Genomic DNA, 22,817 nt, shown 5'->3' with positions numbered 1-22,817 from the left:
GCATAAACCATAATTTTACAATAGGTTTTGCCTTCTTTTTCACAAAAAAAAAAAATGCAGTAACCATGTTTCTGGTCATGAATATAAGGGGGTTCCACTGGGTCCTGCGCTGTCAAGGGGGAGTTGCTCAATTCTTTTTGGAAGAGCCTAACTTGCACTACTAGATGCTTCATCATCATCACTGTGTTGAAGGCATTGCTTGGTATTAATGCCAATATTGCTCTGCTTAAATAATGTTTCCGAAAGCTCCTCTGCATCTTCCTCATATATCATACGGACCCCACACTTCTTCACTCGCACAATTTCCTCATCCATTAGTCGGTCATCATCCAAAGAGTGAGGTTGAAATGAGAATACAAGCTGACAGTAGATATCCTGCCACTCATGTTGAGGGAACATATTACGCGCCCCACAGAAGAACCAAATGTGATCCAACACAGGTTGACCCCACTCTCCCCCAAACACTTCACTCGTGTGAGTTGAGGATTTTCCATTGGCACTCAGTTCGCATTTAATGCGCCACATAACCAAAGGCGGGAGCGGTTTGAGGAGTCTAAAAACGACACAGCAGGCGAATCCCATCCACTTGTTACTAAACCAACCTGGATACAGCTCTACAGTAATTGAAGACCCCACACTTCGGTGATTGTACCACTCTGGAATTTCATTTCCAGGAACAACAAAGCCAAATCCTGTTTCATGGTCAGAAAATGCTTGACTCTTAAGGCATTGTGTTAGTAATGAAAGTGTTATACTCTCACAGCTTTGATTCTCCACCAGTTTGAAACAGTTAACAAAATATCCTCGTCCCAACGAATTGCTTTGTCCTATTTGATTGTCCAACGTATCTAATGAAATGCAGTTGTCAGCGTCTACACATACACGAGATGGAAGCTCTGGTAATCTCCGAAGCTTGTGGCACCATGCCAAGTGAAGACAGTCAAGTCTAGAGAGTTGGCCGATGCTCTCGGGTAGTCTACTGAATTGATTTCTATTGAGATTTAAATCTATTAATGAAGACAAGCATCCAAAATCACTGGGCATTGCTTCTTCAGAAAGATTGCAGTCACTTAAATTCAATTGAGTTAATGAATGCAAACCCGACAAACAAGGCAACAACAATCTTGCAGGAATGTGACTTCTTTTTTGCAATAACTGAAAGGGGATCATATTCCATGATTTAGGTGACCGTGCTTTACACCCAGCAAGAGAGAATTCTTTGAGGTTTTTCAAAAGACCAATAGAGGAGGGCAGTTCTCTTATGCCACTTCCACTCACATCAAGCTTCCTTAAACAGGCAACATGACCCAACTCATCCGGCAATTTGTCAAGCTTTGAGCAACCAGAAAGATTGAGATCTTTGAGAGATTTTAAGCCACCTACACTGCTTGGAAGACACTCAAGATGTTTGCAATCTCTCAACGACATAGAAACAAGTCCTTCAAGCATTCCAATAGAGGAGGGCAGTTCTCTTATGCCACTTCCACTCACATCTAGATTCTCCAAACAGGCAACACGACCCAACTCATCCGGTAATTTGTCAAGCTTTGAGCAACCAGAAAGCTTGAGATATTTGAGAGATTTTAAGCCACCTACACCGCTTGGAAGACGCACAAGATATTTGCAATCTCTCAAGGACATAGAAACAAGTCCTTCAAGCATTCCAATAGAGCAAGGCAGTTCTTTTATAGAAGTTCCACTCACATCAACCTCTACCAAGCACTGTATATCGCCCAACTCCTCTGGCAATTTTTCAAGCTTTGAGCAACCAGAAATATTAACGACTTTGACAGATTTTAAGCCACCTACACTGCTTGGAAGACACACCAAATCTTTGCAATCTTCCATTTTCAGTAGAGGAAGTCTTTCAAGCATTCCAATAGAGGAAGGTAGTTCTCTTATGCCGGTCCCATTCACATGAAGCTCCTCTAAACTTTCTAAATGACCCATGTCATTCGGTAGTTTTTTAAGCTTTGAGCAGCCAGAAAGATTAAGAACTTTGAGAGATTTTAAGCCACGTACACTGCTTGCAAAATGCAAGAGATTCTTGCAATCTTTCAAGTTCAGCATTGTAAGTTTTTCAAGCATTTCAATTCCTCGGTCAACCTCATACAGTCTTGTACAACCTTCTAGAAACAGAAGCTCAAGATGTGGCATACCTTTAAAGTTTGGGGTGTTGACAAGATTCAGACAGTTGCTGAGTTTAACGATTTTCAAATTGTATAAAGGCTGTCAAGTAAAAGCATAAGAAAATTAGTTTTTATATTCAACAATTTCTTCTGTAAGTAATGAAATATTTTGCAAGTACTTGATACCTCTATTTCCGACGGAAAATGTTCAATGCAACTATGGCACATGTTAAGTTCTAGTAGCTTCTCAGGGTTGAAGTCACATGGGAGAGATTTCGAGGGATACTCGGTCCAGTTAAGAATCCGCAAACTATTAGGAAGACATTCAAGCCCATTCGGTAGGCTCCCATTCTTAATGACAAGGTATCTCAATCTGTTCATCATCGAAAAGGATTTAGCATTCACCCTCACCTTTACTCCAAGCTCAGTGGAGTCCAGAACAATGCCTTCTATTGCTTCTGTTCCCTATTAAACATCACCAATATAAAATATTAGGGCTAAGAAATTGAGAATATTAGACTACCTTTTCATTAGCAAATATAACTAAAATTGTCTTATACTAAATCTCTTACAGTATTTTTGGTCAAGACATGTTTGACGTCTTCAGGTACCCATAACCTACTGCGCCTGCCTGGCTCATTAGTAGATTCCCGGTGGACAATTTCCCGAGCCATTTCTTGGAGCAAATCGTGCATCCATAGTCTTCCATGCAAAACAGTCAAGAGAGATCTTTCCATCAGGACTTCTATTCCAATAATTGCAGAAACATCACAACTGTTTAATACTTCTGTTACTCGATCTTTGTCCTGTCCATTAAAGAAACATGCAATGTCTAGGAATATTTTCTTCTCTTCGGAATCTAGATCATTGTAACTTATTTTAAGTATGTCAAAAATTTCCAAGTTAAAAACTCTTCCTAGTTTTGTCAATGCACTGTTCCATTCACTTAGATCTCTTCCATACAAAAAAGAGCCCAGTACTTCAAGAGCTAAAGGGAGACCTCTGGCATAATTTATGACACATTTAGACAACTCAAGAAAATCTTCTTCAGGGTAACCTCTTTTGAATGCTTTCCAGCTGAAAAGCTGAAGAGAATCCTCATCATTAAATTCCTCAACCTTCAATCTTCTCTCCACTCCATGTTGAATCAACAAATGCTCATTTCTAGTTGTGATAAGAACTCTACTCCCTGAACCAAACCATTCTTGGTTTCCTGCCAAAAATTTTAAATGGCTTGGATGGTTCACATCATCAAGAACGAGAAGAACTTTTTTGTCACCTAACAACCTCCTTATAAAGGTGGCTCCTTCATGAGGGTCTGATAAGTTGGCCTTCTTTGTCCAAATCCCAGAGAGAAGTTGCTTTTGTAACTTAAGTAGACCACTTTCTTCAACGGACTTTCTAACATTGGTAAGAAGGAAACTAAATTCAAATTCACAAGAGATTCTCGCATACACCGCTCTTACCATAGTTGTCTTACCAATCCCGCCCATTCCCCATATACCAATGAAGCGGACGTCATCCACCCCTTCATCTAAAAAGAAGTGGACTGGCTGCAATCTTGAGTAAATTCCAACTAGATTTTCTTCATAACTGAATGCTGTACGTTGCAATCTTTTCCATACAACTTCAACAATATCTCTTATGAGCTTTGATTCATACCTACAACATAGAATAGACATAACTTATCAGGAATTTAGTTTATGAAAATGTCTCTGCATTGGACTTAATTTCTTTTATATTCTTGTAATGACATTTAAAAAGCCTCATAAGCTCAATTGGTTATCTGCCTATATTATTTGTGAATAACATAATGAAGAGCAGAAAAATTAATTATTTGTAAATTAAGGAAATGGAAAGAGACAAAAAGAAAAGAGTATATGCATACCATTCCTTTGAATTCCACCCTGAGAAACTTGCCACTTCATTTAATGCAGATCTCCACCTCTGCACTTTCTCCTTGTCATCGTTAAACCTTTCTTCATGCTTAGCAAAGGCTTCTCTAAAACTCCCTGTTTGCCTTCGTACAACAGAGGGATCAACATCATAGAAAATTGGCAGCACAATTCCTTTTGCTTCCATGCATTCAAGAATGTTTACAAGTTCATCCAAGCACCATGTTGACGATGCATAATTTTGTGAGAGAACAATGACGGCAAATCTTGATTCTTCAATTGCAGCAAAAAGCGCTGGAGAAATAGCTTCCCCTTTGTGAAGTTCAGGATCATCCCTGAAAGTTGTGATTCCTTTATCATCCAATGCAGTGTATAGATGGTCTGTAAAACCTTTTCGAGTATCCTCGCCTCTAAAACTCAAAAAGACATCATATTTCCACCGAGGAGGTGAAGAGCTCTCTGTGCTCATTTCCAATTGAACCTACTGTCCTGCTGCATAGAAAATAGAAATAATGATGGATTTCTTTGTAAATCCACTATGTATAAACGTTCATTCTAATAAACGAATCGAGTATGAAGCGATAAACATTAGTTGCTTTGCTTTTTGGTGGGAAACTAATTTGATCACAAGTAATTTTGAATAGAAATTCATAAACAATTGGCATTAAAGCCTCTTTTACAACAAATCATCAGACAGAGCTGCAGAAATAATAGGGGGAAAAAAAAATAAACCCCAAATATTAGACTGAAACGAATAGAAAAACAGCGTGAATAAGGAGAAATTAACCTGAGTTTGGGGTAAATTTGAAGTTGCGGTTCAGTGTTCAAATATGGGAATCACGTAGCAGCAGTACTTGAACAAGATGGAGAAGCAAGCAAGGGCGAGCCTGAGATCGACAAGTGTAGATTTAGTGAGATTAGTAGAGAGACTAGCTGAAAGAGATGGGTGAGGATAGATCTATTTCTAGATCGTGAAAGACTTTAGCAGGACAAGACTCCGGTCTTCAGACTTTACCGGTCGGTCAATGCGATCTAAGTCACCTGGGGCCCACGCATTTGTTTTGTTGTTGCAAGCAGGCTCGAACCCCTGTCGATCGCTCACATTCGGTTTTCTGAAATGTTCACTATTATTTTTATATTATATATTTTTCATTCACAATAAAATAAATTAATAATCCCACTCTTAAAATGGAGACGAGCATATTTGGAGATAGATTAGTTAACCAGATTATTTTGTTTTTTGTGTTACGGTAACCCAATTTGTATCAAAGGAGCAGCATTTGTTCCACCCGGAAAGTACAGACGGCGGCCAATGCTAAAAGTAGGACAGAACCGATTATGTTCTTAATTCTTTTCAGATTAGTTGTTCTGCCATGGAAGCAAGTTAGAACGACGAACCTAAACTTGTACAAAGCTATAGCAGTGGTAAACAATCCACATTGTTTTTCAGTCATTTGATTGGTTCAAGTGCAAACGAGTAAACTAAATTGACATTTTATAATGGTTAGTTGGACACGGCCTCCTTTTCCATTTCTGAAACTGAATGTGGATGGTGCAATTAATTTTGAGCTTGACTTGCGGGGATTGGGAGCAGTCCTTCGTAATGAGAATGGTGATCTAATGCTAGCAGTTTCAAAGGGGATGAAGGGTGGTTTCTCTATCAAAGCTACGGAGTTATATGCAGCAGTGTTGGGTTTTCAAACTATTATATATCCAGGCAGGTTTTCAAACTATTATCTAGGCAGGTTTTCAATCGACATATATCATTTTGGAAATGGATGCTTTGGGAGTAATCAATAATCAATACTTTGAATGCTACTGATGTTGATTTGTCGATTGAAGGTGCTTTGGTTGAACAAGTGCGAAACATTTTCCGTTTCTTCTCTTCAGTAATTTATATATATAGCCCTAGGAAATGTAATCAGACAGCGCATAGTTTAACTAAAAAAGCGCTTTTGTTTCCTGCATTTCAAGTTTGGGTTGAGGAAGGGCCACAATAGCTCTCCAATGTACTTATTTCTGATGTAACTATCTAGATTGCTTATTAATGCAATTCAATTTCTCAAAAAAAAAAAAAAAAAACTATAAAAGAAGAAGAAAGTTAGCCAAAGAATCTGTTACAACTTACAATCCCTATATCACTCTCAAATACCAACCAACCAAACTCGAAGAGAAAATGAAGTGAAGAACTAGAGGAGGGAATGCACCTCAAAGGCGACATGCTTCTCAAGTAAGCTCGATGACTTGTACATCGCCATTCATTCAACTACAACCGAGCCAGGAATGTCTGAAGGAGCACAAGGTCTCCTAGCCTTGATAAAACAGGGAATGCTTCTGCAGACCTTGTGCTCAGAAGGTTCTGCACATTGACAATCATCAAGAGGAGATTATGAAAGATAGAGGAGCAAGCCAGGCCATTTGTAGGAACATTTATCAAAAGAATGCGAATATATTTGGTCTCGTCTCTTTGAATAAATCAAAAGAACACCACATTCATGTTATTTCTTATTGCGAAAAACAATACCAGGAAAAGAAATGTATGAGAAAATTTCATACATCTAATCCTGTACTAATGGTACATGTTTTTCTTTTCCCTTGAAAATTAGACAATGTAATGGTTCAGCCACTGGACTTGGTTCTCTACTAGTATATATGAAATCTAACATTCACCCCAACTGTTACAATATCCTGCTTTATAGCAGTGATGAAACAACAGAAGATCAGTCATACAATGTCCACTTTTGGGATGGTCAGAACAGAGCACTCTCTGAGAACTTGATTCCGGTTGTAGAGTCTTGGAGTCAGTAACGATCAACTAATGCATTGTTAAGGTTCATGGCATTCTCCTTTGGCATGTGTTAAGACAAATAAAATGACACCATGAAAGGTTTCTGGTCATGCTAACTGTTGCCATTTCTTCAGGGATCATTTGGTTTTGGTGGTGGGCATTTTTTCTCTTAATTTAGACATTCCTAGCTAAGTTATGGGGATGACATCTTATTTGGCTTCATGAATGGAACTATGTCTTCTTAAGGGGGACTCCATGCTCTAGTTCTTAGCTTTCTTCACTCTCCAAGTTTGGTTCCTTGTATTTGGGAGTGACATGATGAAATTGTTGGTATCAAGTTTTACTTATGTACGGAGTGGAACATGGAATCCACCTCAAGGCAACCACTGCTTTGGCTTACCATTTTTTGCAGTTCTAGTATGGTATTCTTTTCCTTTTCTGTGCTTTGTAAGTTTATAGTCACAATGTTTTGTGGACTAAACATCGTAAGCGTATTCGGAATTGTGAACAATTACCGAATGAAATGTCAATTTAGATTACTCGTTGGCATTTGAGATATAGATAAGCCAAAGACCAAAAGACTGAATTATTTCTCACTGCTATAGCTTTGTACAAGTTTGATTAAATGGTAAATGTAGCTCGTTCCTATTGCAGAACAACAACTCTAAAAGAATTAAGAACATGATTTGCTATTTCCTAAGTTTAGCATTATCCCCCATCTTGATATCTAATTTCTGCAAGGGGAACTAAGACTGCTGATACTGATAAAAATTGGTTTATCATCTATAAAAAATCTGGGTACTAAATGACTCTGTCCAAATATTCTTGTGTCATTTCTTCAATGAACAGCTGGGAATCTATAAGATGCTGGCACCGTTGCTGGAAAGAACATCTGTCTAACTCCTTCTCCCTTTATAACGGGGGATATGATGCCTGATGCACTCTGAAAAATAAAAACCAGAAACATTTAATAAGTAGCTAGACAATTAGGACAGGAACTTGTAATTGATGAGCATGTTGATGACAAAGTAGTGTGGACAGTTGGTTAACATACCAAGATCAATCTAAACCCAAGCCACATGCGTTGAGGTGAAGGGAATGGAAGCATTAAGCGCCCAACACCATAGATAGCAACAGCAAAGAAATGGAGGAACAAGTGTAGCGGACGAGGGTTACGGCCAGAAAGCAGAGATACTGGTCCATAGGAACAGATTCCTCCAAGGCTCAAATAGCCAGAACATGCTTCACGCATTTCCTGTCTTGCTGGATCAGGTGATGCAGAAAACACGTTGTAAATGTGTTTATAGTAGATGACACAGGCTGCAATGAAAATGGAGCACAACATCAGCAAAGCAAAAACCTTTAAGAATGCCACATTGGGTGGAGTTCTCTTGATAAAAGAAAAAAGTTTAAGTTATGAGTTTTCTGACTAGGGGCTTTACCTTGCGCAATGTATAAAATGATTCAAGGTAATTGCATAAAGCAGGTGCATCATTAAGATCACGTAAGGGTCTAAGAAGATCGCGGAGAAGAACTATGTCTGAAAGAGCCACGATCATTCCTCCTCCTGTTAAGGGATGCCACATGTTGAATGAATCCCCCAACAAAATTGCTCCAGGAGTGGGAACAGGATTAGCATCCATGCTTTTGTTTTGTATGGATCTAATGTTTCCTTTCTCTACTGCAACCATAAAAGCATTGTATAGCTGTGGGGGAACCTGAAACACAATGTAGTCATCATATTAGTCCAGTTTAGATGTTTATCATGTGAAGACTAATCAAGTCAAGCAAATTATAGATGCATACCTGAGGAGCCACCACAGTCCTCAAATAGTTAGCCATTTCACCACTAGCAACTGAAGGTACTTTTGTCCCTGGTACATCGACCAAACAACGAATCTCAGTGGAACTAATAGGGTAAAACAGGATGGGTGAAGGGTCTCCCAAAATCACATGTCCATGATTTGCATGGGGAAGATCACAGTTCTCTAACACCAAACCAACAAAACAAGAGGGACTTTCAACCTGCAGCAATAACAAAAACATTGTTGGTCTAATGAAAGAGAAAAACCTCCTATGATTGAGTCTGATCCATATGGAATGCTTGATCTTCCAATATTGAAAATGCATCATTACCTTTGGATCACTGAGAGATTTGCGCAGATTTGAAAAGCAGCCATCACACACAATTGTTAGTGGAGCATATATTCTCATCTCCTCTCCAGCCTTGTTCTTGTAAATCACCCCTTTGACAATGCCCTTCTCCTCGATTAGTGTTGTCACTGATCCTTGTTCCAATTTGACACTGCAATGGGAATTCCATGGGACATGAGTAAATGATTGAAACTTGAAACAGATACCACCAATCACAGAACGAATACATAGAATACAAGTCTTGTAAATTGTAATACTTGAAGGGAAATGAGGATTACTTTGAAAGAGTTGCAGCTTTTTCACGCATTCTTTGAATAAAACGCCCATTGTAGAAACTTCTCCCAGCCAGATCTGAACTATACTGCTCCAAATTAGGAATGCATAACTAATATCGGTTAAATACTTGCACGAACATTACGTACAAGCATTGGTCAACTCCCTGACCCTAACCAAACAATTTCTTTAAGTTTCCTTTCCTCTCCTGCAACAATTTGGGCAAATGCATTCTTGTTCTGCATTACCCTGTATTTTTACTCTTTCCAAAAAGATATGCATGAAAACAGAATCACACTAACCAATTTCTCTCCCCCTCTCCTTGTTCCCAAAAATGAAGCACACTTGGACTCTGAGTAATGGTTCTTGCACTTTGCCAATTTATGTACTTCTAAGTAATGCAGTGTATTAAATAAGTCAATTCCAAAGGTATGTAGTTCTTAAGCCAACTATTCACAGTAGTTACAGATAGTGGCTTCACATTTCTTTCTTCAAGCTTCTCTTTTCGCTGTACATATTTGAAATTTATAGAAAAGCAAAAAGTAGAAACGAAAAAAGAGATGAGCCCCTAACTCAAAATTGGCATCATGAACCTACAATCATATAATGGAATTATCTCTACTCCACTGTCCAGGAGAAAAAAGTAACCATCATAAAAAATTCATGTCCCTCCTATCATGTTCAGTACTCAGTACCACGTAAAAGATATCATTATGGGTTTCCAAAAACACGACATCATTAAACTTGTGTGCAGATGCAAACTCAACAGGAATGTAGTAATTCAAGAATCAGAATACCACATACCATATCTAACTTAAAGAGAAAAGGTGCCTGCAGTTTCTCAGGTGAATGAACAATTTTGGAACATAACTCATGTCTTTCCAAATCACTTTTTAGCATATCAAAATCAGCATCAGACATCTGAAGAAACAGAATTAGACAAAAAATCAAAACCGAACCAATTGGGAAATTCAAGATTCAATTTTGAAGAACCCCCATAGTCAATTACCAAGAAATTGGATTAGTTATCCATTCTCTATTTGGCTCTGCCTTTCCAAACCAGCATTGATCACATTGTTGTTGTGGTCAATCGCCACTGTCTAATCCTTTCTATAAGGATGGGAGGAGGATTAGCAGGAGGATGAGCCCCTGAGAAGTATTGAGACAAATTGCACCACACACCTCTGATAACAGGTGTCAAGGGCCAAGCCAGAGTTTATCAGATAGTTATTTTGGACATCTTCGATTAGAGAAGTGATAGTCTCCCAGCAGCCTCAGACGATAAACCCGCAGCAGAAGAGATATCCTCATGAATGGAGTCCAATACAATAGTCACTATCAGAAATCAAAAGCAAAAGGAAAACATAAATACTTATAATTTCCCATGAAATCACAAACCTCTTCACAAACTGATTCAAAAGAGAGCTTAACAGCAGCTTGAGAAACCTGCACAAATCAAGCCAAATAACAGTCACAAAAGAAATTTAGAACAGGTGCCAACAAATGACAAATTATTCCAATAAAAATACCTTTTTGTCAAAATTTGTACAGTGTACAGTTCTTGCACACATCTCACGTTCATCTTCAGTCTAAACCAAAGTATAAAGAATAACCACGTAAATAATAAAGGAACTTTTGTAGTGCTGGAAGACTTTAAGGTCGGAAATCTGCAACTGTCTCAAAAGAAAGAGGTTCACTTACCGGAGGCAAGAGCGTTGGGTTAACAGGTGCAATAGCTATATTAGAAGGCAACACCCTCACAGGGTAGAATCCAAGCATTGTCCCAGCAAGACTCAAAGCAGCCACTGCAACTTCTGCTTAAACAAAAACCATGAACCAAATCAATAAACAGATAGCAATTAGCAAATCATTACTGCAACATATAACTCTTCAAATTCATGCATCCATATAATCTCAGATAAAACCAACCCACACTACCTTCATCAGAGATTCAGAGAACTCAACTAATGCAAAACGGAGTACAGAATTCGGGTCAGCACAAAATTTGGCAGGTGACGAAAGCGGTGATCGCAAACAGAAGGGGCAGTAACTCATTTGGCTGTTCGCCCTAAACCCAATTAATCTGAATCGGAAATCATTAAGAAACCCCACTTCAAATATAATACCCAATTGGCTAAACATCCCTCATTTCATACCAATCCTCTCTATCTCTCTCCCAAATACTTGGGAAGACAAATCCGACCACATGCAGGAAAATACTCGACTCTATCAAACATCGATGTAACAATGGGTTGTAGTTGGGTTGCACCGATACGTGGCCTCTCCCCTTTTTCTCTCGGCTGCTCTTTGCTTCGGACTGTTGGGAAATAAGATTAGAAACAATGAGAAGAAGTAGGATCTTGACAGATGGAGGGACAACTGGGTAAAACAGCAGAAAGGAGAATGGCAGGATAGTCACGTCAGTATTCATTTCTTTTGTCCTCATTCTATCTGTTTGCGTTTTAGTATGTTTAGATTTAGATTCACGAACTTGTTTATAACTGACTCTGTAGTGTAGGGCCAGTTATGAATTACTTGCTACACTGGCGCATAAGAGAGAGGTAGTAGTTGTTAAAAAGACCATTATGGTCTGATAACAACAATTTTGATACAAAACATGATGTTCAAAGGAACGACGACATAAACCCTTTAGCAAACTAATGGCTTGCATTTTGTCATGCATTTTTTCTGGGGATTGCATCAGTTCAATTTAAATTGCTTATATAGTTGCTTGTTAACATTCTCAGAAAGTGTGTATTCTCAAGTGCGTGCTTGTTAGTTTTGAATAAGCCAAGCCTGTGTATGTTATACTTCTATCTGCTGTCAACTTTAGCCCAAACGACACCATGATGCAAGACCAATAGGGTGGTCTGTAGATCAAGGGTTCACCGTTTGCCAACTACACTACTGTCTAGATTTCATATAGGGTGAGGCTATTTTCACCCCACCAAATGCTTTGTTTACCGTAAAATTAAATTTTTATCATGAAACTTCCAATTTCACCTTCAAATAATTTTAAAAAGAAAAAAAGATATTACCATTGAAAATGTAAAACTGAAAAAGAAAAAGAAAATTAGCACACTATCAACCTCATGCCTTATAGTTTCTTTTTACTCTTTCATTTTTCTTCCTCTTCTCTATCTGCTCCCTTCATTAACTATTATGACATAGAATCAAATACGAGTCACATGAAGTAGAACAAAATAACACTAACCGACAATATATTCTTTTCACTTGTTGTCATACCTTTAAAATTTTCTAGACTTATTTGTTTGGTCGGCTAGCAATGAAGAAGCTAAAATGATGGATATATTTTTTTGGTATAGAAAGCTAATATGATAATTAAGATGTTTGTTGGGTAAAGTTTTAATTAAAACTATTTCTCATTTTCATTATTTCTCTATTAATAATTGTTAAGGACAACTTTGAGATTTTAAAGAAAACATGTGGTTATAGGGTGAACAAAGTACCTAGTAGGATGGAAATAGACGCACCCTTTCATATATTAGACACATGTTAAAATTACGCTGATGCAACTGTTATGCGACTGCAGCCACAGAGCCACTACATGTTCGATTTCCCACTTTGTGATGTGTGAGTGATAGTGTGTACTGCTTAGAAAGAAGGTTCTTTTGATTCTCTCTGTGATAAACAACCCTTGTGCAAATTGTATCATACTATAATACTACAATTTGATGATGGATAACTTTAACTTACATATCCATGGTTTATGGAATCTCTAGTTATTAAAGTAGTGTTAATGTTTATTTGAATTTCAATAAACCTTCTTCTGAAACTGTTCCTTATTTCATATGCTTTAAAAAAAATCTGTTGAAATATGGTCCCCTTTCTCTATGGAATGTTGGTTATACAGTTCTTTGTTTGGAATTGATGAATCTTAGTTAACAGCTAAAACTCTTTCTGAGAGATCCTGAAAAACTGCTTTACTCATTCTTGTGCCACATTTTGAGTCACTCGTTGTATTTACTATGAGCACCTTCTTTTGTATAATTTTATATTTACATGTAACTGATGGAGATTTCAATCGATACAGACAAGGGAAGCACAGTTGACATCTTTGAAACAAGAAATAAAGATGGAATAACTTTTAAATCAGTAGCTTCAAGTCCTAGAGGAAATTATAGCTGACCTAGGATCTGAGTTGAAACAACCATGCAGTGAATTGGAGAGGGTGAAAAGCAACCACTTGAAGCCTTGAATAGACAAATCACAAGTGAAAATGCTTCATCATGCTCTCTTTCAGGTCCAGGAAACTGCTCTCAACTTCTGGCCTGAAGAACACACCAGGAGTGATTAGAGGTCCGAACCATAAGTACTGTAACCTACTGGAACAAACTTACAAATTAATTGCTTCTGCTTTCAACAAATTGTAAACCCTTTTCTCTGACTTTGCCTTAATAGTCATGATAAGTAAGGAGCCTGAGCAACTCAGAAATGACATACGCAAAGATTCTTGTTGTTGAAAGAGACCAAGATAATCATCTTATGTTCTTTCCTGCTACAGGATTTTCGCATGTTTAATCACTGGTAGTGTTAAATCTTGTGAAGATCGACCAAATGTAAGTATATAAGTGAAAATAAATACAAGGCCAAGATGAAACCATTGCTCCATCTGGATTCGGAAGGACATTTATAGAAAGTGATTTGGATCCTATCTCAGTTTCAACTTTTGTTAAGCTCAGGATCAGGGGGATTTATAAAGCTGATAAAGATGTGGCTGTTTTGAAAATCAGGGAAATGATGTTGTGGACTACATAGAGGCTCCAAGTATCCAATTTTGATATTGTTAATGTTACAGATGTGAAAGTATCACAATAATTAGGTGGATCTCCTAGTCAGATGCTCCACATCAAATGAGGCAGACAATGCAGAGGCAATGCGCAACTTGAGGCCGGAGGGTTTTCTTATTTTGGATAGATGAGGCTTGCATATGATGATGGTGGTGGGAGTAAGTAAGATATTGGTTCTGCTGATGATTGAGCGGAAGTCCTATGAGCCATCGCGATGTTTTGCGAGATGGGGTTCAGACTCTTCTGGGTAAGTATGATGGACATACTGATCTGTTGGCATAAGAACTTGAGGAGTTGGCTATGGAAAATGAGCTTTGGTGCAGAACCTTGCACTTTGTGCTTTTTAGTGAGATATTGCAGTTATGGTAGTATGTCGTGTAAATAGGTATCATTGTTGATTTAAATAAGCTAGTCAAAGAATATTATTTATTTTAGACTTTAAATATAATCCTTTAAAGGACCATTCTGTTATGACATGAAACTATTCTGTGATAAAACATGATGTTGGAATTGCTCCTTTGGATTTTAATACAACTAGGTAGTTGACCTGCGCGATGCTGCGAGGTTGTTTTTTTTTTTTTTAACTCAAATTTATATGTAATAGAGTTATGGTTGCTAAGAAACGTCAACCACAAATGTTATCAAATTTATGCATATTACAAAATAACATATTCTAAATATTGTTGTCAATGGCCTTATTTAAAGAAAATTGTTAAAATCAGTATGGCGCCAATCAGATATATCAAAAATCAAATGTATGTAACAACAAAGTATATGACCCTTTGACCCCATTACAAAAGAATAGAGCAGTATAACTCATAAAGGCTGAATCCCCAAAGCTCAATGGTAACAATTGAAGGAAGCCAAGAGGTTCACCTTCATCTTCCAGGCCAGAAACTTCCTGCTGTCTCTGCTACAGGCCTTTCAACTGTATTGGCAATGGACTGTGAAAAGTCATTCTAATCTGAAGCCAGTGGTGCAGTCTTGTAAACTGAATGCTGAGGAGAGCCACAGATGGTGCAGGTTGTCCTTTAGCAATGTGTAACTATGAAAAAGAATCAAGTAGGAAAATTGGGTCAAATAAAAAAACAATGATATTTGAAAGACACAAGACGGGCAAACAGGTTCCACACATATTATAGAAGCATAGGTCAGCTTCTGGGTTTAGGCAATGTCGTTTTTAGCAAAAATAGCTTAAAAGAGACCAAACGAAAAAGGCACTGAGGGCTTTTTCTTGTGAGACCATAATCAAGTATGAACATGATTTCAAGTCAAGTTGTTATCACTACATAACTACTGAACACAAAGTACAGACCAATAACCAGAAGACTTTCCATTGCTGATTATAGAATTGATCTCATTGTGACCACTGTAAGCTTCATCTAAAAAGAATCCCTTTGCAAAGAAATATAGCTTCACCTGTATTTCCAAAACGGTATGAACTAAACTGATAAGGTACCCCACAGTGGCAGCTGATATGCATCACAATGCACTCCCCAACCTTCTCCAGACTAACAGATCTAAATTTACATGGTTTAGGGTTCAAATATTATAAGGTTTTCCAGGAGATCAATCACAAAGAGCATATCATTTATGTGGCTCTCAGAAAGTCACTGTTATCAATATAAGAATCTGAAACCCTAATGATATATGCTTAACATGTAAAAGGGCACATTATGCATGTATATGTAAAAGGATATATGCAGAAACGCACTTTTCACTTGGAGATATTAAGATATATGATAAAATGGCAGTGAAATGCTTGCCAACCCAATTTTTCCTAAAGCCTTCTGTACATCATAGGACATGCATATTCATATTTTAACCATCCTATTTGGAACAAAAGGGTTTTTAACCGAGACTCGTACTCTTTGTTTTGTTTAATAACTCCTTTGAATCTGTAATAACATATCTAAGTGCTTTAAGAATGCATATATATATAGCATTACAGAAGCAAGAAATCAACTCAGAATATTCTTGAAAGGGATTTAAAAAAAAAAAAAACAAAGTAGGATAATATAAGGGTTGGTTAAGATCGATCATTCTATCAAATTGATTGCTGATCATAAAATCTCTATTTGTCCTTAGCTCAACATGCGCATTGCGTGATCATTCTGGTCTCTAGCTACGTATCTCTTGCTTCTTACTCCATTAGCTGTAGTTTATACCCAGATGCACAAAGTTTATACAGCTCACTTATCTTGGGAACGTTTAATTATGCAAGCATTTCATAGATATATCCAGCTTCTTAAGTAACAAAGAATGTACATACTTATCATAATCTTTATCCATACCAAATTCAATCAACAAATAACCAACCAGAGAATCCTTAATCACATTATTCAGAATCGAATTCGATACCAGTACCTTAGTGACTGCAGTGTTTTCAAGACCTTGAACATGCTCATCAGTAAGTTAAGTATTGATAATCTGATCCTCTTCTTGTTGTTGTTGTTAATTTTCTGATACATTTTCCCCAACTCGTTCATCATCATCATCTTCAAGCATGACTTGTTCAAACTACAGTGTCATCTCTCTGAACCGATCTTTGAACCTTGTAAGCCTCCTCTGAAATTCCCCAATATATACACACATCAATTCAATATTGAACTTGGAAGAACCACCACAATCAAACTACTTGATCAATCATGAAGAAAATTAACAAAAAAATAAAAATTCAACCAATTGGGTAATTCAAGATTCAATTTTAAATCAATTACCAGGAAATCTAATTAGTTTACCTTATTAATAGACTGCCCAGGTTGACAATTTCCCTGAGAGACTTTCCCGTCCCTTGTTCTTCAAGACACAAAAATTAACGAATTTATTGGTATTGACAGAATTCAAAGATGTAATTAAGCAATTTGACTCCATGCATTCCATAGACATTACCTGCGAGGATGATTTCTGAAGAAATAGAGAATGATGTCGACTTGAATATCAGTGGATGGGAAAGACTTATGGAGAGGACTTTTTTGATATACTACTCTGAAAATGCGATTCGAAATCTCTTCTTCTTCTACCCAGATCCCTCTGCTCTCTTCTCTTCTTCTTCCAGACGAAGCCGCTCTGTTCATTCTCATCCTTCAACCTTCAATTTCTCTCAAATGGTTGCTGATTCGTCGTCTTCGTCACAATTCGCTCTCGATTGAACTTTTTTCAGGTTTGAGCTCCTCTCGATTCTGCTTTAGTTCTTGCAGCTCGAACCTCCCTGGGTCTTCAATTCGGAATTTGAATTCGTCGCTTAGGGATTGTGTTTTTGGTTTGCTTTAGCTTTCCGTCCATCTGGTGCTAAGAATTGGAGGAGATGGAAGCCATCATCACATTCCTCCAGAGCCTATGTTAATCAACATGACGAAAGAGTAAATCCCAAAAAAATGGAAGGGCAAAAGAGTCACGACACTATTGAATGAACAGTTGAAGATAGTTATAATCGGTCAATACACCATGATGCCATGGATAACATTAAAATTGATGCATGAGTTCACTAAAAAAAAAAACAGAGAAGAAAAAATGCACTAACCATGTTTCTGGTCATGAATATAAGGGCTTCTAATGGGTCATGTGCCGTGGTGATGTTTAATTCTTTTGGGATGAGCTTGACCTGCACTACTAGATGCTGCATCATCATCATCATAGTGTTGAAGGCCTCGCTTGATATTAATGCCAACATTGTTCTGCTTCAATAATGTTTCCGAAAGCTCCTCCACATCTTCCTCACATACCACACGGACCCCACACTTCTTCACTTGCACAATTTCCTCATCGATTCTTTCCTTTTTCGAGCGGCCGTTTGTTTTAAATGAGAATACAAGCTGATAGTGGATATCCTGCCACTCTTGTTTAGAGTACCAACGACGGTGCACATAAACGAACCAAATGTGATCCAACACAGGTTGACCCCACTCTTCACCAAACACTCTACCGACTTCGCGCAAGAATTTTCCATTGGCACTCAGTTCGCAATTAAAGAACCACTCAAGCGAGAGCGGTTTGAGGAGTCTAAAAACAACACAGAAGGAGAATCCCATAAACTTGTTACTAAACCAACCTGGATGCAGCTCAACAGTTATCGAAGACCCCACACTCTGGTGATTGTACCACTCTGGTATTTCATTTCCAGGAATAACAAACTGAGATTGGTTAGAGCAACAAAATACTTTACTCTCAATGGAGCGTGTTAGCAATGAAACTGCTACACTCTTACTGCTTTCATTCTCCACCATTTTGAAACAGTTAACAAAATTTCCTTCTACCACTGAATTCCGTTGTCCTATTTGATTGGCCAACGTTTCTAATGAAATGCAGTTGCTAGCGTTTACCCATACATGAGATGGAAGCTCTTGTATTGTCCGAAGCTTGTGGCACCGCTCCAAGCGAAGATAATCAAGTCTAGGGAGTTGGCCGATGCTCCCAGGTAGTCTAACAAATTGATTTCTGCTAAGATTTAATTGTCTTAACGAAGACAAGCATCCAAAATCACTGGGCATTGCTTCTTCAGAAAGATTGCAGTCACTTAGATCCAGTTTGGTTAATGAATGCAGACCAGACAAACAAGGCAACGACAATCCTACCCGAATGTGACTACTTTTTCGCAATAACTGAAAAAGGTTGAACATCATATTCCATGATTTAGGTGACTGCGGTTTACATCCAGCAACAGAGAAATCTTTGAGGTTTTTCAAAAGACTAATAGAGGAGGGCACTTCTCTTATGCCACTTCCACTCAAATCAAGCTTCTCCAAACAAGCAACATGACCCAACTCATCAGGCAATTTGTCAAGCTTTGAGCAACCAGAAAGATTGAGATCTTTGAGAGATTTTAAGCCACCTACACTGCTTGGAAGACGCACAAGCTTCTTGCAATTTTTCAAGTTCAACACAGTAAGTCTTTCAAGCACTTCAATTGTTGGGTCAACCTCATACAATCTTAAACAACCTTCAAGAAACAGAAACTCCAAATATGGCATACCTTTAAAGTTTGGGGTGTTGACAAGATTCAGAGAGTGACTCAGATTAATGGTTTTCAAATTGCATAAAGGCTGCATGACAAGTAAAAATCATAGATAAAATTAGCTTCCATGATATATTCATCAATTATTATAAGTAACAAGAGAATGAGATAATAATTATAGTATACCTCTGTTCCTATCCGAAAATGTTTAATACAACTATGAGACAAGCTAAGTTCGAGCAGCTTCTGAGGGTTGAAATGTGATGGCAGGGATTTTGACGGATACCCCGTCCAATGAAGAATCCGTAAACTATTGGGAAGATAGTCAAGTCCCTTAGGCAGGTTCCCATTCTTGATCTTCAGGTATCTCAATTTGTGCAACATTGAAAATGATTTCGGAGTCATGTCCACGTCTACTCCTAACACGGTTGAGTCCACAAATATGCCTTCTATTGCTTCAGTACCCTATCAACCAAATTTTATCATACCATAAAAAGCAGATTTAGTAGACTAACTTTTCATATAATGTACTAGCAAATAACAGTGAAAATTATTCTTGTACTAAATTTCTTACAGTATTTTTGGTCACGACATGTTTGACGTCTTCAAGATGCCACAACCTACTGCGCCTGCCCGGCTCATTAGGAGATTCCTGGTGGACAATTTCGTGACCCAATTCTCTGAGCAAATCATGCATCCATAGTCTTCCATTTGAAAGAGTTAGGAGAGATCTTTCCATGAGGACTTTTATTCCAATAATTGCAGAAAAATCGCAACTAGTTAGTACTTCTGATACTCGATCTTTATCATGTCCATTGAAGAAACATGCAATGTCTAGGAATATTTTCTTCTCTTCAGAATCTAGATCATTGTAACTTATTTTAAGTATGTCAAAGATTTCCAAGTTACAAACTCTTCCCAGTTTTCTCAGTGCACTGTTCCATTCACTTAGATCTCTTCCACGTAAAAAAGAACCCAGTACTTCAAGAGCTAAAGGAAGACCTTTGGCATAACTTACAACAGATTCTGACAAATCAAGAAAATCTTCTTCGGGGTAACATCTTTTGAATGCTTTCCAGCTAAAAAGCTGAAGAGAATCAACATCATTTAATTCTTCGACCTTCAATCTTCTCCCCACTCCATGTCTAATCAATAAATGCTCATTTCTAGTTGTGATAAGAACTCTACTCCCTGAACCAAACCACTCTGGGTTTCCTGCCAAATATTCTAAATGACTTGAATGGTTCACATCATCAAGAATGAGAAGAACTTTTTTGTGACCTAACAACCTCCTTATAATCGTGGCTCCTTCATGGCAGTCTGATATGTTGGCCTTCTTTGTCCAGATCCCAGAGAGAAGTTGCTTTTGTAAATTAAGTAGACCACTTTTTTCAACAGAGTTTCTAACATCGGTAAGAAGGAAACTAAATTCAAATTCACGAGAGATTCTCTCATACACCGCTCTTACCATGGTAGTCTTACCAATCCCGCCCATTCCCCATATACCAATGAAGCGGACGTCATCCACCCCTACATCTAAAAGGAAATTGACTGGCTGCAATCTTGAGAAAATTCCAACTAGATTTTCTGCATAACTGAATGACGTAGGTTGCAATTTTGTCCATATAACTTCAACAATATCTCTTATGAGCTTTGATTCATACCTGCAGCATAGAATAGACTAAACTTATCAGGAATTTAGTTTATGAAAATGTCTCTGCACTGGATTTGATTTCTTTTATATTCTTGTAATGGCATTTAAAAAGCCTCATAAGCTCAATGATTATCAGCCTATCTTATTTGTGAATAACATAATGAAGAGCGCAAAACATAACTATGTGTAAATTAGACAAAAAAAGTATATGCATACCATTCCTTTGAATTCCACCCTGAGAAACTTGCCACTTCAGTTAATGCAGATCTCCACCTCCACACTTTCTCCTTGTCATCGCTAAACCTTTCTTCATGATTAGCAAAGGCTTCACCAAAACTCCCTGTTTTCTTTCGTACAACAGAGGGATCAACATCATAAAAAATTGGCAGCACAGTTCCTCTTGCTTTCATGCATTCAAGAATTTTTACAAGTTCATTCAAGCACCATGTTGACGATGCATAATTTTGTGAGAGAACAATGAGGGCAAATCTTGATTCTTCAATTGCAGCAAAAAGTGCTGGAGAAATAGCTTCCCCTTTGCGAAGTTCAGGATCATCCCTGAAAGTTGTGATTCCTTTATCATCCAATGCAGTGTATAGATGGTCTGTAAAACCCTTTCGAGTATCCTCGCCTCTAAAACTCAAAAAGACATCATATTTCCACCGAGGAGGTGAAGAGCTCTCTGTGCTCATTTCCAATTGAACCTACTGTCCTGCTGCATAGAAAATAGAAATAATGATGGATTTCTTTGTAAATCCACTATATATGAACGTTCATTCTAATAAACGAATCGAGTATGAAGCGATAAACATTAGTTGCTTTGCTTTTTGGTGGGAAACTAATTTGATCACAAGTAATTTTGAATAGAAATTCATAAACAGTTGGCATTAAAGCCTCTTTTACAACAAATCATCAGGCAGAGCTGCAGAAATACTAGGAAAATACAAATAAACGCCAAATATTATACTGAAACGAATAGTAGATATAAAGGAAAACAACGTAAATAAGGAGAAATTAATGGAGCTTTAACCTGAGTTTGGTGTCAATTTGAAGTTGCGGTTCAGTGTTCAAATGTGGGAATCACGTAGCAGCAGTACTTGAACATAAAATATAACAAGATCGAGAAGCAAGCAAGGGCGAGACTGAGATCGACAAGTGTAGACTGGGATCGGGAAAGATGCAGAGGTTCTTTCTGCGCTCATTTCCGATAAGACCTACTTTCTTACTTGTGGAAGAGTACGTGTCCAAGGACTTTTATAGGAGTAACCCGAGAAGCTTTCAACACAATTTCAAGGCTTGGAAGTAAATATCATGGAAAACATGCAATTGTGTTTCCTGGTTTCCCTTCCCTACTGCATAAAACATAGAAAAATGAATAATTTCCTTGTCAATCCACTATAAATAAATATTTATTCTAAAAAGAGTTGTATAATTAACTAGGGAAGCAGCAAACGTTTGCTGGTTTGGTTTAAGTGGTTGTTTATTCCTCTGCTTTCTCTTGTTCAGGTATCTAAATAAACAGACACAAAACAGTGGAACACTAGCAGCAGCAGCAAATGTTTGACCAACAGTTATGCAAGTATATATGTTCCAAAACTACATAAGAACTTCTGAATATAAATCCCGATCAATTAGGAACTGGTGCCTCTTATAAAAATCATGAGCAGAGCTGCAGAAATACTAACCAGAGAAAAAGACAACAAAAAAAAGAAGAAGAAAGTTGATCTTGAAACAGATAACAGAAACCGATAACAGAAGTTGGGATCAAGATCGACTTCAAATAAAAGATCAAGAAGGAATAGGAGCAACGTGGTGAGGGACTGGACTCTAGAGAGAAATGGATATAGATCGTGAGGACTTCAGCAGGAGGAGGCAAGAAAATATCGGATGGGGCCCACGCATTTGTGGTTGCAAGGACGCAACCATGTCAATCTTTCACATTAGGTTTTTTGAAATCTTCATTATTATATTGGACCCGTGACCACTTACCTAATTTTAATCTAAAAATTACCCATTTGTTTCACTAAGAATTTTTTAACCCCATTTACCTGATCTAACATATACTGACAGTATTGCTCTCATACTCTCTCTTTCGACTCCCCTCAGCACTCTCACCATGAATCAAATCCTTCTTCTTCTCCTTTTCTCCCTTCAGGCCA

The 22,817-nt window shown here is 37.8% G+C and overlaps 2 protein-coding genes and 1 pseudogene across 4 annotated transcripts; all 3 read right to left on the bottom strand.

Annotated features, from left to right (window-relative positions):
• On the bottom strand, positions 1–4,981 carry LOC112169718 (TMV resistance protein N-like). Its single transcript, XM_040507997.1, has 5 exons — positions 4,812–4,981; positions 3,967–4,516; positions 2,702–3,791; positions 2,316–2,594; positions 1–2,229 (listed from the first exon to the last, which is right to left on the bottom strand). Exons 2-5 carry the CDS (start codon positions 4,491–4,493, stop codon positions 148–150), a joined length of 3,978 nt encoding a protein of 1,325 aa, XP_040363931.1. The 5' UTR covers positions 4,494–4,516; positions 4,812–4,981; the 3' UTR covers positions 1–147.
• Positions 4,982–7,374: 2,393 nt separating this feature from the next.
• Positions 7,375–11,686, bottom strand: LOC112172387 (annotated as a pseudogene).
• Positions 11,687–14,675: 2,989 nt separating this feature from the next.
• Positions 14,676–22,533, bottom strand: LOC112172386 (TMV resistance protein N). 3 transcript variants are annotated; one of them, XM_024309709.2, is made up of 10 exons: positions 22,344–22,533; positions 21,689–22,010; positions 20,875–21,373; positions 19,579–20,668; positions 19,191–19,469; positions 17,574–19,092; positions 16,943–17,387; positions 16,792–16,849; positions 16,418–16,618; positions 14,676–15,095 (listed from the first exon to the last, which is right to left on the bottom strand). In XM_024309709.2, exons 3-6 carry the CDS (start codon positions 21,348–21,350, stop codon positions 17,611–17,613), a joined length of 3,327 nt encoding a protein of 1,108 aa, XP_024165477.1. In that variant the 5' UTR covers positions 21,351–21,373; positions 21,689–22,010; positions 22,344–22,533; the 3' UTR covers positions 14,676–15,095; positions 16,418–16,618; positions 16,792–16,849; positions 16,943–17,387; positions 17,574–17,610. The 3 variants fall into 3 exon arrangements, with proteins under 3 accessions (XP_024165477.1, XP_024165476.1, XP_040364109.1); XM_024309708.2 differs by having other exon boundaries at positions 20,875–21,370; XM_040508175.1 differs by having other exon boundaries at positions 21,689–22,007.
• Between the last annotated feature and the right edge of the window lie 284 nt (positions 22,534–22,817).

The sequence above is a fragment of the Rosa chinensis genome, chromosome 6 (assembly GCF_002994745.2).
Source record: "Rosa chinensis cultivar Old Blush chromosome 6, RchiOBHm-V2, whole genome shotgun sequence".
Classification (NCBI taxonomy): Eukaryota; Viridiplantae; Streptophyta; class Magnoliopsida; order Rosales; family Rosaceae; genus Rosa; species Rosa chinensis.
The sequence above is the reverse complement of the archived record's forward strand: the minus strand, read 5'-3'. Positions and strand labels throughout refer to the sequence as shown.

Coding starts and splice junctions, on each gene's coding strand:
- LOC112169718 (XM_040507997.1), bottom strand. CDS start 4,493: ATGAGCACAGAGAGCTCTTCACCTCCTCGGTGGAAATATGATGTCTTT. Junction 3,792..3,966: donor TCCATTTCCTTAATTTACAA/ATAATTAATTTT, acceptor TCTATGTTGTAG/GTATGAATCAAAGCTCATAA. Junction 2,595..2,701: donor ATGTCTTGACCAAAAATACT/GTAAGAGATTTA, acceptor GATGTTTAATAG/GGAACAGAAGCAATAGAAGG.
- LOC112172386 (XM_024309709.2), bottom strand. CDS start 21,350: ATGAGCACAGAGAGCTCTTCACCTCCTCGGTGGAAATATGATGTCTTT. Junction 20,669..20,874: donor GGGTGGAATTCAAAGGAATG/GTATGCATATAC, acceptor TCTATGCTGCAG/GTATGAATCAAAGCTCATAA. Junction 19,093..19,190: donor ATTTTCGGATAGGAACAGAG/GTATACTATAAT, acceptor CTTGTCATGCAG/CCTTTATGCAATTTGAAAAC.